The sequence below is a fragment of the Camelina sativa genome, chromosome 15 (genome assembly GCF_000633955.1).
Source record: "Camelina sativa cultivar DH55 chromosome 15, Cs, whole genome shotgun sequence".
NCBI classification, from domain to species: Eukaryota; Viridiplantae; Streptophyta; class Magnoliopsida; order Brassicales; family Brassicaceae; genus Camelina; species Camelina sativa.
The window spans coordinates 22,541,666-22,560,396 of record NC_025699.1 but is presented as its reverse complement, the minus strand read 5'-3'; the positions used below and the strand labels follow the sequence as shown (position 1 = coordinate 22,560,396).

The window sequence follows — 18,731 nt, the reverse complement described above, 5'->3', positions numbered from 1 at the left end:
ATAAAACTCAGTTGGTTTTTTATATGAACTATACTAATTGTTTACTTTTATAAACTTTAATTATTAATGTGGGTTAAAAATATGTGTGTTTAATATGTTATGTAGAGCATCTCTCAAGTCCCACCTTTGGTAAGTATAAAACATTCATCATTTCCTAAAAAGTATATAGTGTTATGTTATGCCATTGTTATCACACAATTTGTTATAAATTTCCAAATTATAAATTACCAAATGAAGATTATATTGGAGAAACCAAATTGCTGTTTACTAAAAAAGGAAACGTTTTTAACCAATTGAAGATTTAAACCCGGGTGAAAAGGTTTTTATAATTACTACGCAAAAATAATGTTGTATTTTTGTGTTTATTTTGGTTAATAGATTCTACTGTTTTAGTTGGATTATATGTTTTTGTGTTGGTTTGGAGTATGTTTTCGTAGTTATTTAGATTGTATAATTTTTTGTTGGATTGTTTGTATCTGTACAAATAATATGTGACATATATATATATATATATATATATGTAGATAAATATTATATAACAAATTATTTTCAAAAATATAAGGATGGACCCTGTAGATAATAATTTTATCTATTTAGTATATTAAATCGCTAGTAGTAACTATAGATTATTGATATTTTAAATTTATAATAATATATCGGTTATAACTCATCCCACAATATTTTATTTTAAGGTTAATTATAATAGTAATGTTTAAATTTAAATATACAGATAAAAATCTTAAATTTTTAGACTAAAATAGGTAGCTTAAGATTTAACTTCATATTGTATATATAATTTACAACTCCATTTGTAGAAATAATATATAAAAGAAATATATAGAAGTGGAAAAATAATTAATAAGACTTAAAATGCATGGCCTGAACGGATATTAATTCGTGAACATATATAAATCATGTGATTAGTTTTTGTAAAATTAATTGAAGTAAAGAATAATGTTAATTAATTTTTAATTAACTTTTAATTAACTTTGAGAAAATTAGATGTTTCTGAATAATAACGTAACTACAACCATATTATAAATCTAAGAATTTCCAAAATGGACCCAATAATCACGATTGATAAATACCCAATCCAAAAATTATTTCAGCCTTCGGAAAAATAAGAAGCGAGAAAGAGATTTTCTGTATGTGGTTGGTTTGTCGTGTTTGGTGATGATAATTGGCGTGTAGGTGTAGAATATTTATAGGGTCCTTAGTAGGTCGATAATGATTTCTTTCTTTACGGCGAAATTTCTGTAGTTAGCAAGTAATTAGGGAAGAAAGATTTGTAATTTGTTTGATTAAGGAATATGCTAGGAATCATGCATTAATACCCATTTAATTTGTTTCTTTGTTTTGATTTTGTAGAGGTGTATTGGAGGGAGAAGATCTTTGAGATAGAATTTAAAATTGAATGTGTAGAATAATTACATGTAAATAGTGATTAGGTTGTTTCTAAAATCGGTAGAGTTAGAGATATTAGTAATACACAACACAAAATCGTGATTAGAGATATTAGAGTTATTTGTTATTTTGAAAATTAATTTATTTTTTAGAAAATATTTATTAATTAGTTGTTAGGTTGTTTCCAAAAAGAGGGAAGTTACAGATTTGTGAAAAAGGAATATAACAAATCTTGTAGTAATTGTTGGTTTTGTAATATTTTGTTTTTATTTTTCATTTTTAAAAACACAATGGCAAGGTTGTAAATAAGTTGGAACTTGAGGAATTATTTCATAAATGTTTCTGAAAATGTATATATAGATAATTTTTTTTTTAAACAAACAAAAACGAGCTCGAGCTCGATCTTTCTCCACGACCATCAAGCGAGAGTCAAGCTTCCCCTCTCCATCGGCGTTGTGCCTTCCAGAATCTGCATTGAAGTCGTCTTCAAGTAAGTTCTTCTCTTCATTTGTGGATTCGTAGTGAATTGCAGATTTAGTAAATTGATGAGAAGAAAAGATCTTGAATTCCAGAATATGCATTGAGCTTGATTCCATTATTGGGGTACGTACATTGGGTGTTACTTCATTTTTTTTAGTTGGATTAGTAGTTTGAATTAGCAAGAAATAAATTTCATTTGTGGAATCGTAGTGAATTGCAGATTAGAGAACTCTCAACGATTTAATTTGTTTCTGTGTGGCGATAGTAGAACTTGGTAAAACTGGGTATCATTGTTTTATATAGTATAACAAGTTAGAAAGTAAAACTTGGTAAAACTAGTATTACTATTCAACGTAGTATCACTAGTAAAACTGGTAATAACTAGTAGAACTTGGTAATACTGAACAGAGTTTTGTATTGTTTTGGCAGGATACAATGAGCGCCAGCATACATTTTAAATGTCAAGGTCTCATGTATAGTTTAATGATGAAGACATCGGTTGAGAAGATAACTTTGTTGATGGTAGAAGCTAGGATATACAAGAAGCTTGCATTAGATAAAAGTGAAGCTACACTTCGGTTGACTTACAATGCACTGCTGGTGGGAAGGGGGGATCCATGGACTATTACTGACGATGAGGATATGCAAGTTTATCTATCGTCCATTGATAAGAAGAGTCGTAGATGTATATTGTATCTGGAGGTCATCACTAATCTGGAAGAGCCGTGCAAGTGCTAAAAGTGGTGAAAAGTCCTACTGGTATGAACTGTGATGAAGTAGGAAGTAATGCCATCACTTTGTATGTAGAAAAAGAACAAGTTGAGCCGATAAAGGAGGTTGATGGTAGTAAAAGTAAACCCGATGGAATCGTATCTTGTGATGAAGGTGTGGATAACGGTATAGTTAGATCGGATATGGGTGATGAATATGTAGAGCCCCCACCTGTTGTAGAAGCTAGTCAGTATGTAGAGCCATGGGAAGACGGTTTGGGTTTGAGTCTCCGTCAAGAATTTCCTAATAAGAAGGCATTGCAAGATGTGGTGAATAAAGGCACATTTGTTCTTAGTTTTGGTTTTGTTATTAAAAAGTCTGATCTTGTACGTTTGGTGCTTAGATGTACTAAAGATCTGTGCAAATGGGGTTTACGAGCCGCAAGGGTTAGAAATACAGATAATTTCTCGATTAGAAGGTACACCAAGATGCATACTTGCTCTAGGGCAAGTCAAATTAGAACCAACAGCATCGTGAAAAGGCATGGAACACCAGAATTAGTCGCAGCTCTTTTGCATGACCATTTTCCTGGAAAAATGGAAACTCCAACTCCTAAAATGACCATGGATCTTGTGAAGACCAAATTAGGTGTGAATATATCATACTCGACAACGTTGAGAGGAAAAAATCAAGCTATTACCGATTTGCGTGGTAGCTCTGAAGATAGCTACAAGATGTTGTATTGCTATTTGCACATGTTAGAGAAGGTGAATGAGGGCATAATAACACGTGTGGAATTGGATGAGAAGGAAAGATTCAAGTATCTATTCATATATTTGGGAGCTAGCATTGAAGGGTTTCAAGTAATGAGAAAAGTGATAATTGTTGATGCAACTTGGCTCAAGAACGGATATGGTGGTGTACTTATTTTTGCCTCGACTCAAGATCCTAATCATCACCACTACCCATAGCGTTTGGTATACTCGATGGTGAGAAAGATGAAAGTTGGACTTGGTTTTTGGAGATGCTGAAAACTGTTATACCATACACTTCCGAATTGGTATTTTTTAGTGATAGAAATGCAAGACTTATCGGTGCCATAGCTAATGTGTATCCCAGGCTCGTCATGGATATTGTATTTCTCAAAATGTCAAAAGTCATGTTTCAAACGTCAACAAAAACGTAGTCGCATGGAGATTCATGGAGTTGAGTAGGCATTACACAATGGCTAATTTCAACAGTGCATATATTGCGTTTAAGACGTGATATCCTTCTGCTGCGGCTTATCTTGAGGAGAGTACTGTGAAAGAAAAATGGGCAAGGTGTTGTTTTCCTGGAGAAATATACAACTTAGATACAAGCAACTGTGTGGAATCTATGAAAGATGTCTTCAAGAATGCAAGAAAGTACTCCCTAATACCCCTGCTTGATACAATCATAGTGACGTTTTCTAGATGGTTTAATGACCATCCGAAGGATTTTGTGGCTGGAACAATTGAAAACAAATTGGTGCCTTTAGTGGAGAACATACTCCAGAAATTATGGCCCGTTGGTGAGAAATTGATTGTGACAGAGCTAAACAGTTTCGAACTTGAATACAATGTCGTTGATTGTGATGGAAAGCCTTATTTCGTGAATTTGCTTCAGAAAAGTTGCAGTTGCAAGGTGTTCAATATTGAAAGGTATCCTTGCTTAAATGCTGTAGCCGCTTTTATTGAATTCTTAAGGCATGATGATAGAACTCATTAGATCCAACTACATGAGTTTTGTTCAAAATATTATTGGACAGATTTGTGGGTAATGGCGTATTATAGGACAATATATTTAGTGCCAGACAAGTCGCAATGGGATGTCCCAGATGAGACAAAAAAACAAAAAAAAATCATACCTCGCCTCGGGAAAACAAGCAAGGAAGAAAGAAAGTTAAAAGGAATCCATCGGTTGGGGAAAAGCGGCCAAGGACACAAAATAAGAGGAGGCCGAGACAACGACTCCAATGGTTGATATTTGGGAATGGTAGTGGTAGTACTATCTGATAAGATGTAATACTATATTTTGGTTTTGTTGCAACTTGGTAATACTATATTTTGGTTCTGTTATACTCTGGTAAAACAGGTACAACTGGTAAAACAAGTACAACTAGTAAAATTATGTTGATTGAAAATAAGAATTATTTTTTAATAAAAATTGAAAAAATATTGAGTTGACGTAAAACAACGATTTGAAAACATCATAAACATATGCTAAAAAAGTTTAACAAAAATAAATTACAAACTATATTAAAGTAAGTTGTTATTAACCAAACTAAACAATATGTTCCTTATACTTTTATCATCACTTCCTTAATAATATCCATTGTAGGATGACAAAGTTACAAAAAATAATTTTTTACAAATATGACTACATAAAGCACTATTAATCATACCTTAAACACTATGAAATCAATTGTATAACTAGAAAAACAAATGTTAATGATACATAATACTAAATAAATGGTAAAACATCAAAAATACAACTATGTGGGACTTTGGTACAACTAAAATCTCTGGTATAACTACGTTGATTGAAATAACGGCGCACGTGGGGGAAAACCGGCGCACATGGGTATACTATGCGCACGTGGGGGTATAACTAAGAATTTCACAAAATTTTGATTTCCCTTCCCAAAATTTTGATTCCCTCTCAAATACTTTCTGAAAATTTCAAAAATACCCTAAAAAAATCAAAAATCCCCAAAAATTCAAAAATCCCTAAAAATTCAAAAATCCCCAAAATTTCAAAAATCCATAAAAATTCGAAAATCCCCAAATTATATCACTCTCTCGAGATCTCCATTCTCTCTTCTAGAAATTTCCGACATTATCCATCCATCCATCCATTCTCTCTCTTATTATTCCAATTCTTATATGAATTTCATTAAGATGGAGGAGGAGGATCCATACTACAGAGATATGAAAAGGAACAAAAATCTAATCGACGGATTATATGCCTACGCTGATGGTGATGGTGACTACGACATTCCTACATTTTGTTCATGTGGTGCACGCATCATCCAAGAGATTTCTCCAAAAGAAGGAAGGAGATACTTCAAATGCATTGTGTTTGAGGTGATTTTAGTGTAATGGCATTGATTCGTTTATTGTAGTTATAAATTCTAGTGTATTATTTACCAAGTTTTGTGCAGGACAATGGCTTCCATGTTGGATGATGTTGTCAAAGAAGAGGTGAGCTAATTAAGGAAGGAGGTTAATGAGCAGTCCGTGAAGATCTGAAATCTCGGATTTCAGATGGATTACCATGTTCGTAAAAACGGAGATGATGTTGTGAAAGAAGAGGTGAGAAAATTAAGGATGGAGGTTAATGAGCAGTCCGTGAAGCTCCGAAACATCGGATTTAAGATGGAACAAATGCATATGCAGATTGCAAACCTAAAAGAGTTTGTGATGAGTGTTGTGGATTCCAATGTTGAAGATATTGCAAAACTGAAGGAATTAGTTACTCCAGTGCCTTGATTCTCAGAATTTATCTACTTTGTATTACTTATCTATGTGTTGTAAGACTTTTATCTTCCTTTATCTATGTGTTGTAAGACTTCCCTTAAGAATTCTCTATGTTCTATCATGTTTTATCAAGTAAAACAACATAGTTTTACTAAATTTTACCAAGTTGCTCAAAGACAAAAATCAACACAACATTGTTTTACTATGTTTTACCAAGTTGCTCAAAGACAAAAATCAACACAACATAGTTTTACTAAGTTTTACCAAGTTGTCCAAAGACAAAAATCAACACAACATAGTGTTACTAAAGTTTTACCAAGTTGCCCAAAGATAAAAATCAACACAACATAGTTTTACTAAGTTTTACCAAGTTGCCCAAAGACAAAAATCAACACAACATAGTTTTTACTAAGTTTTACACAACATAGTTTTTACTAAGTTTTACCAAGTTGCCCAAAGACAAAATCAACACAACATAGTCTTACTAAGTTTTACCAAGTATTTCAACATAAAATCAACACAGCATAAAACGACATAACATCACAGGTTTAAAAAAACCATAAGAAACACGAAGATTAGTCTTCACCCTTGATTTCTTGATGACCTTGTCATTCGCTTTGGTGGTGGGTCTGCACGACCGGCCGTATCTTTTGGTGCAAAGTCTGAATGGTCTCTAGTGTCTTCACACGTCTGCAATCAAATAACAAGTATTACCAACAAACTGTTATACTCTAGTATTTCCAAAAATAACAAATCTTACCTTCGATTTCTCTTCCAATGATGCAACTCTTTCTCCCAATGTTGCGACTTTTTCTTCCCACCCATTAAGCCTATCCACAATTTCTTTCATCTTCTCTCCCATCTCATTTTTAAAGGAGTTTAGGAGATCCACCAAATCAGATACACTAGGGTATATCGGTCCTTCAATCAAGGCTATTTCCTTGTTCACGTTCTCAGGTTCCCCTCCTACTCCTCCTACTCCTGCTCGGGACTGAACATCTTCATTGAACATATTTTCAAACCAGACAAGATATCCTCGTAGATAATGTTGCATCCAACTGTTGACAACAACATCATGTGCATCATCAACGTCTTCTTCTTCAGTGATTCCAGCCAGAAGAGACTTCTCATTATCATCTTCAGGTATTAGGATACTATCTATGTCCTGCAAACATATAAAGATTAAAACCTATTACCCGAAACTCATTCATATGCAAAGGATAAGTAGGATGTTAAGAATAACTATAAAAACTAACCATAATCGTACCAAGTTCATCATTTATTCTCTCAAGAGGAAACCCTCTCAGTTCGCATTTCTTTAACTCTCTCCTGCACATCCTAGGACATGTAACGTCTGCTTCTGGATTATCTTCTACGAATTGATTCCTCAAATGTTGAATCTCCTCAAATGCTAAAAGCTACACAACAAACATATAGTTAGACTTAGCTTCAATTATAAGAACAACACGCAACATCCAATACTAAATACATTTTACTTACCTCCAAAGGAATACATAAACCTGCAACCGGCCATAATACACCTTGTGTGACGGTCCCATCAAAATGATCCATCGTGTGAGCAATCTCTTCTAGCATGTACTAAAAGGAATATCTCCCCAAAGGAAACGTCTTACAAAAATTAAGATCATTAACCGCGTTTTGCAAAAAATCATCAATTTCTGTTGCTTGTTCTCTTGTCTTTATCGTTGCTCTAACAATGCTGGATAAGAAGTATAGCACAGCCATCTCCAACCTATCTCGAGAACGTTCCATAGGTACCATCTCCTTGAGCTTTTCTCTCACTTCTTCACGAGTAACCTTCTTATTCTTGAAATGATTGTTCACAAAGGTCTTACTTCCAACTTTGTTATAGTCAATTGGATAGTTGCGGCAATTGAATCCTGATAACAAGGTGTGTTCCTTGATACCATAACGGATGGGCACACCATTAACAACAAACCAAACTTCCCTTTTCTTTCAATGCATGTCGTTCGGAGAAGGAGCATCCACATGCCCATAACCTGGTGATTTTTCTCCCTTGGCAAGTGCCAAATGTGTTTGAACTGTTGATGGTTCTCAAACCAATTCCTCTCAAACGTAGTGAGCGGATTCTTCAATCTATCAAAAGTTGTCAAAAGTTCCTTTATATAACACCTCGTACCTAACTTAATCTTCTTGTTATACTCCGCCGCTGGGAAGTACATTCTTAAAGGTTGTAGTGCCATCAATTCATCATCATCGGCATCCTGCAACAAACAGTAGTCTCAAGTATTACCAAGTTATACCAAACTAATAGTTCTACCAAGTAAAACCAAGTTTTTCCAATACATATAGTTATACCTAGATATACTAGTTTTCTAAACCCAAACAGTTATACTATGTTATCCCAGTATTACAAACCCAGAAAAACATGTTTTCCCTACTTCTACATGGTCAATCAATCGGTACTAAGTACCATTTCCTCGGTGGAGTCGCCCGAATTGGTATCTCCCAAGGATGCGTCTGAATATACTTCTTCTTCGCCATCGAGATCTGGCTCGCTCTCTTCTTCTCCTTCGTCACTTACGACATCCTCTTCGTCTCCCTTCTCATCTTCTCCTGCAGTCTCTGAGTCAACTCCCTCATCCTCTTTATCACTCCTTTCGACTTCGTCCTCACCATCTCCATCACCAACCGCAGGGAGATCCGCCGGCTGAGAAATCTCCGCCGTCTCTAAATCTTGTTCTTCCTCGACAATTTTTCTCTTCTTATTGCATCTCGTCTTCACCATCCTGCTAACAATCGATGAGTAACCACAATCGATCGAACAACACAATGCTTAAAGAGAGCAAAAGATCTCTCGATTAGTATCCCCTAGTTTTCCTAGTTTTTCACGAAGAGAGAGAGAGACAACCGTTGTTTCAAATGAGTCGTTTGGAATTTAAAAAATAGTGGAGTAGATAGATCCGATTAGGTTTGTGGGTCGTTTGTGGGTGGGGGAAAAACCTAGATATTTTTAGTAATTTATGATTTTTAACTAGGGTATGGTTGTAATTGTGTTTCTTTTCGATTTAAAAATAAATCAAAATAGAAAATGTTTTATATGGGGGAGTTTTCAGATTTTCATTTGAAATTTAGAGATTCCTCAGACGATTTCTCTAGTTGCGGTGGTGGTGATGATGAAGATGACAACAATACTTGTAGTTCTAGTAATGATGGAATTGTGATAATGGTGGTTGTGGTGATATCAGTGGAGGTAGCGGTGATGATAATACATTACATGAAGACACATGCACAAAATAAAGAAGCTAAGTAATCCCCTTTTTAATAAAACGGAAGTACACAACTTCAAATTGGTAGACTATATAATATTAATATAAGTTATAACTAAAATTAATTATTTGATAGATTATATGGATTAATTATTTGGTAGGTTATATAGATTTAGGATTAGGATCCTCTTAAAAATATATTCATCCTATTAAAAATATATTCTATAAGGGATACGATATAAGGAACTCAAATAGACGACTTAAACGTACGATGAATAAAAAACGTACATCCTAAAACATACAATATACACAATCTAAACACTACAAGAAAACTGTTAATAGCCATATTCAAGCTTCAAAAAATTTCTGGCTACAATAATTTAGCCACGGAATAGACACAACCTTGAGACAAAGCAATTCATAGCTAATTAGTGGCAATGTTGTGGCTAATTAGCCACAAAAATAATTTTGTGACTAACTGTGGCAATTTTCAACAACTAGCCACAATAAAATTAATGGCCCAATAGCCATGCAAAATTAATATACATTTCGTGGCCCATATAGCCACAAATTTGGGTTGAGGAGATTTATGGCTTGTGCCAACAAAAGTGTTGTAGCTAGTTGTGGCTATATTGCTTTCTACATTTGTCAAATCACGTCACTCAACAAAAGATATTTTAAAAAAAATAATAATTAGCCACAAAATCGAACTGGTTATTCATGGCTATGGTCACGAAAAGTTTTGTAGATATCTATTGCTTGTATGCTTTTCAGAATTGTCATATCAATTCATTTATAGTACAAGATATTTTTATGAACCCAGCAACAATTAGCCACGAAAAATGAATTTAGCCACAAAATACATGATGCTATTTGTGACTATCTTAAAGCCATGAAATAGTGGTGGCTAGTTGTGGCTAGTTGTGGCTAATATGTACTATTCTCTCCAAGTGAGGTCAGTGAGGTCTCGTCGTATCAGTCAATGGATATATGAATTGCAATAAACTTCAATCAAACTCTAATCAAATTATTAACCTAACTTTATTGAACTAAATACTATATTTTTACAAATGATTTGTGTTTATTTTTGTAAATTATTTACAGCAAATATGATAGAAATAGGGAAATAGTTAAAAAAAAAAAACACATGTGAGTAGGTGTCGTGCGTATAGAGAGGAGTGAGGGATGTCTATTCATTCTCATGGCATAGAGGACAAATTTGTCATTATTATAGATAATACATAGTATATATTAGATAGATGGTTAGAGTGGTTAGTTAGTTAAATATAGATTTTTTTACGTTATTTTTGCCAAATTCCCAAAAAAATTCTGAAAATAATTAAAAAATAAGTACGGTTTTGAACATGTCCGAAATTATCTAAGTATTTAAACAGATTGCCACTCACTCTTACAAAATCGAAAAAGTTTCTCGAAATCGAGAAGTAGCCTTGCGAGTTCTGATATTCGGGTCGGGTCGGTTATCTCGGATTTTTGGTTATTTGGTTATCTAAAAATATATTCAAAAAATCGAAAACTCATTTCGGTTCGGGTTTTGGGTAATTCAGGTTTTGGAAAACCCACCAAACTGAACCGAAAAACATGTATTTTCATCACTATACTACCTAATTCATACTTTCATAACCTAAATTCAAAAAAACGAACCAAGTCATAAACCACAATTTGATCTTAGAATAGAGAATAAAGACTAAGTAAAAGAGAAGTTTGATGATTACGACTTCTCCATGGCTCCATCAACATCCTCCACCGTCTTGGTTACTGCAATTATAGATAAAGGAAGTTAGCCGTATATTGTAAATCATAAAAAAGATTGAAAAACATCAAACTTGCTTACCCAAAGACTCATGAAAATCCAGTTCGTCTAACATTTGAACCAAACTTGCAACCTTCTCAGCATGAATGGTATTTCTCAGCCATTGTTGAGTACATATGAGAGCTTCAACCATGTGAGGAGATAGACAACTGCGGAAATGATCCAAAATCCTTCCATTTGTACTGAATGTCGACTCTAAAGCCATAGACGACACTTGAATGACAAAAAAATCTTTTACAAGTTCTGACAATGTTGGAAACTTATAACTATTGCGTCTCCACCATGATAAGACATCAAATTCCATTCCCAAAGTGTTTTTATTTCTTGGCACACGATTCTCCATCAAGTAAATGTCAAGCTCACTTGTAACTTCTTCATTTACTGTCTTTGTTTCCATCTCTTTATACAAAGAATCTTTGTTCTCCAAGTCATCATCATCATCCTCAAAAAGGAGAGTTGTTTCAGCCACATTCTCACTTCGGGTTCGTGTACTTTCAGTTTCAAAGCTGGGACTGAATCGCTGGACATACTCTTCATACAAATTCTTCATCGCTTTCCGAATTGAACTTCTCAGATGACTACTCTCTACACTTTCCTTTCCATAGAGCTTATAAAAGCAGAGACCAGCAAATTGTATCTTGTTCCTTGAAGCAAACACACTTGCGGTGATCACAAGTGGATTCATATTGATGATGCCATACCAATACTTCGCAAACTAAGTCCTCATCTCCTTTGCTTCAAGCCGTAAAAAAACATCCTCGTTGTTGCTCAATGTTATTAAATATCTCTCAATATGCACGATCTCATGGTAACATATTATAGATGTCACCGTTTTAGTGGCTGAAAATGCTAAGGTGCAATTGAAGAAAATCTTTAAAAAGTTGACTAACCTCTGCACGTTCACTCCCTTCTTCTTCTTCTTCTTCTTCTTCTTCTCGTCGAAGTAATCATTATAGAGCTTTCCTCTGCGAGTAACTTCTCAAAAGCAACCCTAAGTTTCAATGCAGCAGTCAACATGAGATATGTGGAGTTCCACCAAGTCACACAGTCTAAAGACAAGCTTCCTCTACTGCATTTACCTGTCTCAACCCTCAACTGAAATGATTTCAATCTGTCCCCTGATGACCTTACATACCTGATTGCATTTATACTGCCCACAATGATCTCATTTACCATTGCTAAACCATCCCTGACTATCAAGTTCAGTATATGCGCAGAACAACGCATATGGGTTAATGAACCATCTCTGACTAATGCATCATGCCCCATCATCCCACAAGCATCTCTGAATTTCCTAAGTGCTTTATCATTCGCTTTAGCGTTATCCATTGTGACTGTGAATACCTTTTCAGTGCCCCATTATTGTAGACATGCACTCAGATGCATAGCAATGGTGTCCCCTTTATGATATGTCACAGGCTTGAACCGGATAATCTTTCTTTAAATCCCAGTTCTTATCAACCCAATGAGTAGTCACCACCATGTAGCTGCAAGCAGTTGTAGGAGCTACCCATATATCATTCGTCAAAGACACTCTCTTCTTCTCGGCGAAAAACATGTTCTTCAATGCGGCTTTCTCTCTTAGGAACATAGCATATATGTCTTATGTTGTTGTCTTCCTACAGTGAACCGTGTACATCAAAAGCATATTTGCACATAACCTCCTAAAGCCTTCTGATTCCACAAATGAAAATGGAAACTCAAACAAAACAATCATCTCATTCACTGACCTCCTAAACAAACCTTTATCATGCTTAACTGCAACAATTGCACAAGCACTAACAGTTGCCAAAACCTTCTGAGAACCACTCTCTTGATATGCATTGTACAACTTGCATCTCTCTAGATGATTCTTCATGGAGCTGGTCCCATGTAACTTAGTATCGCAACCAATCTCTTGGTTACAATACCGACAATAACTGAAACCTTCAACATCATCTTTCTCAAAAAAATGTTGCCAAACCTCAGCCCTACAAACCTGCTTCTTCTTCTTCTTTGCTATCTTCGGAGGACCTTTACTTCTTAATCGTGCTATAGTTGTTCTTTTCTCTCCGACAGAAATTTCTCTTTCTCTAACTTCATCTTCTTCACCCAAAACATTGTCGGTGTTTTCGTCTAATATAGACATCTACACAAACAAGACAATATAAAGCAATTGATATGATCATGGCTAGCAAGGAGTCAGAAGTTGCAGAGGAACCGGAGATTGTGGGAAGGATCACTCGCTCAAGAGCTAAGGAGATGGCTAAGGAAGCTCATTCACTCATAGCTGACGGGTCATTCAACCTACCGAGGATCCAGGTCTTTAACATCTCCACCTTGAAGACTTCACCCGGTAATGATAACTAGATAACTTAGGTGTGAAGTTTGTACTCTTTTTCCCATAGCTGAGTTTTGTCCCACTGGGTTTTCTTGGCATGGTTTTTAATGAGGCAAATGGATCACTACGTCGAGTTATCTAGAAGTCATTGCCAATGGGAAATAATGTACAAGTCCCCAGACTTCAGTATTGTGTCACCAGACTTCAGACTTCAGTCACCAGACTTCAGACTTTAGTCACCAGACTTCAGACTTTAGTCACCAGACTTCAGACTTTAGTCACCAGACTTCAGAATTAAGTCACCAGACTTCAGTATTAAGTCGCCAGACTTCAGTACCTGATGTTTTGCTGTTTTTCTTGTTTTCCTTAAAACGTCTTGTTGTTTTATTTTGAACTTCCTGTTGTTTGGAGTGTCGAGCCTAGGGTTGATTATAAAGCCCCATAGCCACGCCTCCTTGTTCCTCAGTGAAGAATTATGCTGTAAACACGTTTTGTGAACTTTCTTCTCTCAATCTGATTTCTTGAATGCGTTCTTGATTTCTGGGTTTCTATACACTTTGTGATTCAGAAACTCTTCACTTGTTACATTCCATATCACCACCTAAACAATCTATCTCCATCGAATCATTGTTCTAACATCTGATCATCACCATATCCCTCTACATTCACGATCTCACATCATTATCTCCACCATATTTGCACTTCCGCACCATCACCATCGAGTCTCATCATCATTCATCAGTCTATAGCCTTCAACAGAGTTTCTATCCTAGGGAAATCCTATCATGTGGTATCAGAGCCAACTCTGTGCCAAGGCTAAGCGATTCTAAAACCCTAATCTCGTTTTTTTTGTTGCTTAGAATTTCGTTTGTTTAGTTTTAGGGTTTGTTTTTGTTGATTCGTTTGTGTCTAGGTCGAATAGGGTTGATTATTTCGAGTTTGTTCATTATAGGGTTTGGGGATTTCGAATTTTTTCCTTATAATCGAGTATCTCTTGTTAAATTTCAGTCTTAGAGTTTATTTTCGTTCATCTCATTCAAGGAACAACTTACTGCGAGTTTCTTCTTTAATTTGCAGGTACAATGGAGCTTTCTCCAGAAGCTATGGAAGCTTTGAACCAAGCCATGGCTAAGCAAATAACAGAAGCAAACAAGTCAATGTCTACTCAGTTCCAACAACAGATAGAGCAGCTCAGTAACAAGTTTGAGAAGCAGATCAAAGATATAGCTCAAACAACCAGTGTTTCTGATCAAAGTTCTTCAGAACCACCCAGTCCTAATGGGGCGATCCGCCTAGCTAAAGGAAAAGCACATGTGGGAGCTTCTTCAAAGCATACACGGATCAGAACAGCTAAGTCACCTACTGGGGGAAGAGAAACTTGTTTCAATCAGAGAAGAAACACTCAAAGCACAGAAAGAGAGCATCGCAGGACTGGCAGGGATCATACACGCCCACGTCGAACTGAACAAGTAGCTGGGCATCGAATATACTTTGAATCAGAGAGAGAGTATTCAGAAGAAGATGAAGCTTCAGATCATAGCCAAGAGACAATGCGGAGAAACAGAAACAGAGATCATGGCAGGGATTATGATCCTTTGAGGCAGCAGTTGAGTCATCTCAAGATTCAGTATCCTTCTTTCCATGGTACCAATGACCCAGAGACTTATCTAGACTGGGAAAGGAAGATGGAGTCGAATTTTCAGGTTCAAGGAACCTATGAGTTGAACAAGGTGAAGATAGCCATATCCGAATTCAATGGTTATGCTTTGTTGTGGTGGGAGCAGTTGAGGCTCACTAGACATCGACAGAGAGAGCCTGCTATCACTACTTGGGAACAGTTAGTCACGCAGATGAGAAAGAAGTTTGTTCCTACACACTACCAGCGAGAGATCCTTAACAAGCTTAGGCGTCTCATTCAAGGTACCAAGTCTGTTAGAGACTACTATCAAGAGCTGGAAACACTTATGATCAGGGCTGATCTAAGAGAAAGTGAAGACATGGTTATGTCTAGATTTCTTGGGGGTTTAAACAGAGAGATTCAAGACAAGATAGAGCTGCAGAATTATGAAGATGTGCAAGAAATGGTACATAAGGCAGAGTTAATTGAATCGCAGATCAAGAGAAAGGGAGTGAGGTCAGCTTTTACGCCTAACATCTCCAAGCCAAGAGAGTTCAGTAAACCCGCCTTCATCAAAGACAGCAAACCTGCGACAGCAACAGTCAAAGAGGAGGTTAAGATTGATTTCAAGCCCAAGAGTAGCACTTCTACAAGTCATATCAGGTGTTTCAAATGCCAAGGAATGGGGCATTATTCCAGAGACTGTCCTAACAAGAAGATGTTTTTTCTTCAAGAAGGAGGAGAGATTGTGCTAGTAGACAGTTCAGAGAGTGAACCAGAGTCAGATTTTGGTGAAGAAGGTGAACCAGCAGTAATGGGAGAGATGTTGGTAGCACGCAGAGCTTTAAGTGTTCAAATTCATCCAGATGATAGAGGACAGCGTGAGAACCTATTTCACACACGGTGTATGGTTCAAGACAAGGTCTGTACCTTGATAGTTGATGGTGGAAGCTGTACTAATGCAGCTAGTGAAGAGATGGTACAGAAGCTTAATCTCAAGACTACTTCACATCCAAGACCTTATCAGCTACAGTGGTTGAACAACAAGGGTGCTTTGACAGTTTCGCAGCAAGTGATGGTGAAACTAGCGATTGGGAAGTATGAGGATGAGCTGCTTTGTGATGTTATTCCCATGAAGTCAAGTCATATCCTTTTGGGAAGACCATGGCAGTTCGACAGAAGAGTGTTCCATGATGGTTACACCAACAAGCAAACATTTGAGTTCAAAGGACGCAAGGTCACTCTTCTACCACTTACACCCAGTGAAATCTACAAGGACCAGCTTCACATGAACCGCAAGGATACAGAGAAAGTGTCTCACAGCCTGTACATCAATCACAGCGAGTTCAACAAGCTATTTGATCCAGAGATGACCACATTCATGTTTGTGTACAAGGAAACACTCACCAGTACTAAGTCCGCAGGAGAGCTTCCACGCGAGATGATAGAGATTATAGAGGAGTACAAGGATGTGTTTCCAGAAGAGATACCTCCAGGCTTACCTCCAATTCGTGGGATAGAGCATCAGATTGATTTGGTACCAGGTTCAGCTTTACCGAACAGACCAGCTTACAGAACTAATCCAGTAGAAACTAAAGAGCTTCAGAAGCAAGTAGAAGAGCTGATGAGTAAGGGACATATCCGAGAGAGTCTCAGTCCATGTGCAGTACCAGTATTGCTTGTACCAAAGAAAAATGGTTCATGGAGGATGTGTGTTGACTGCAGAGCTATTAACAATATCACAGTGAAGTACAGACACCCAATTCCGAGATTAGATGACATGTTGGATGAGTTATGTGGATCAACAGTCTTCTCAAAGATAGATTTGAAGAGTGGGTATCATCAGATCAGAATGAAGGAAGGAGATGAATGGAAAACAGCTTTCAAGACCAAGCAAGGGCTCTACGAATGGCTAGTCATGCCGTTTGGTCTCACCAATGCTCCTAGCACCTTCATGCGATTAATGAATCATGCTCTCAGACCGTTCATAGGCATCTTTGTGGTTGTGTATTTCGACGACATACTCATCTACAGTAAAGGTCTAGAAGAACACTTAGAACACATCCGCCAAGTTCTAAATGTTCTTCGTTCTCAATCCCTCTTTGCTAATTTTTCTAAATGTTCGTTCTGTACTACTGAGGTTGTCTTTCTAGGCTTTGTTGTCAGTGCAGAAGGAGTTAGAGTGGACGATGAGAAGGTCAAGGCTATTAAGGAGTGGCCAACACCCAAAAACGTGGCAGAAGTCAGGAGCTTTCATGGACTATCAGGGTTCTACAGACGATTTGTGCAAGACTTCAGTACTATTGCAGCGCCACTTACAGAAGTTGTCAAGAAGGATGTAGGATTCAGATGGGAGGAAGCACAAGAGAAGGCGTTTTCAACCTTAAAAGAGAAGCTTATCACTGCCCCTATTCTCTTACTTCCTGATTTTATGAAAACTTTTGAGATTGAATGTGATGCTTCCGGAGTGGGTATAGGTGCTGTTTTGATGCAGGATAGGAAGCCAGTAGCTTACTTCAGTGAGAAGCTAGGAGGATCGACGCTAAACTATCCTACATATGACAAGGAGCTGTACGCCTTGGTTCGGGCTCTTCAAACGTGGCAGCATTACCTGTGGCCAAAGGAGTTCGTTATTCATACTGATCATGAGTCCTTGAAGCATCTTAAAGGACAACAGAAGCTCAACAAGAGACATGCCAGATGGATGGAGTTCATAGAGACTTTTCCCTACACGGTTAAATACAAGAAAGGTAAGGATAATGTAGTCGCAGATGCATTATCCAGGAGGTACACTCTCGTTTCTACCTTGTCTTCTAAGCTTGAAGGTTTTGATAAAATAGTAGAACTTTATGAGACTGACATCGATTTTGCTGAGAGCTATGGCAAATGCCATAAGTTTGCTTTTGAAAACTACTATAGGCAGGATGGATATCTATTTTATAAGGATCGATTGTGCATACCAAGAGGATCCATAAGGGAACTGTTGATTAGAGAAGCTCACGGAGGTGGACTAGCTGGACATTTCGGAGTGTCAAAGACTCTACTTGGACTGCAAGAACACTTCTATTGGCCTCAAATGAAGAAAGACGTTGAGAAGGTTTGTTCTAGGTGCCATATCTGCAAAATGGCGAAGGGTAAGGTACAGCCTCACGGCTTGTACACTCCTCTACCGATTCCTTCTCAACCTTGGACTCATATTTCTATGGATTTTGTTCTTGGCTTACCTCGAACCAGAAATGGTAGAGACTCTATTTTTGTTGTGGTTGATAGGTTTAGCAAGATGGCTCACTTTATTGCAAGTCACAAGACGAATGATGCTGTTATTGTAGCTAATTTGTTCTTCAGGGAAGTAGTACGCCTACATGGAATGCCTCAAGTAATTGTTTCAGACCGAGATACCAAGTTTCTAGGACACTTTTGGAGGACGTTATGGGCTAAACTCGGAACCAAGCTGTCATTCTCAACCACATGTCACCCGCAAAGAGATGGGCAAACCGAAGTGGTGAACAGGACGCTATCTACACTCCTTAGGACCTTAGTGAGAAGCAATCTCAAATCATGGGAAGAATGTCTACCACATGTTGAGTTCGCATACAATCACGCTAAGCATTCTGCT

At 36.9% G+C, this 18,731-nt stretch overlaps 2 protein-coding genes across 2 annotated transcripts; one reads left to right on the top strand and one right to left on the bottom strand.

The window, feature by feature from the left end:
• On the top strand, positions 2,646-3,566 carry LOC104748685. Its single transcript, XM_010470289.1, has one exon. The coding sequence runs from the start codon at positions 2,646-2,648 to the stop codon at positions 3,564-3,566; it is 921 nt and encodes a 306-aa protein (XP_010468591.1).
• LOC109129149 (uncharacterized protein At3g43530-like) lies at positions 6,678-8,865 on the bottom strand. Its single transcript, XM_019236794.1, has 7 exons — positions 8,551-8,865; positions 8,117-8,341; positions 7,749-8,015; positions 7,596-7,694; positions 7,352-7,513; positions 6,856-7,260; positions 6,678-6,785 (listed from the first exon to the last, which is right to left on the bottom strand). Exons 1-7 carry the CDS (start codon positions 8,863-8,865, stop codon positions 6,678-6,680), a joined length of 1,581 nt encoding a protein of 526 aa, XP_019092339.1.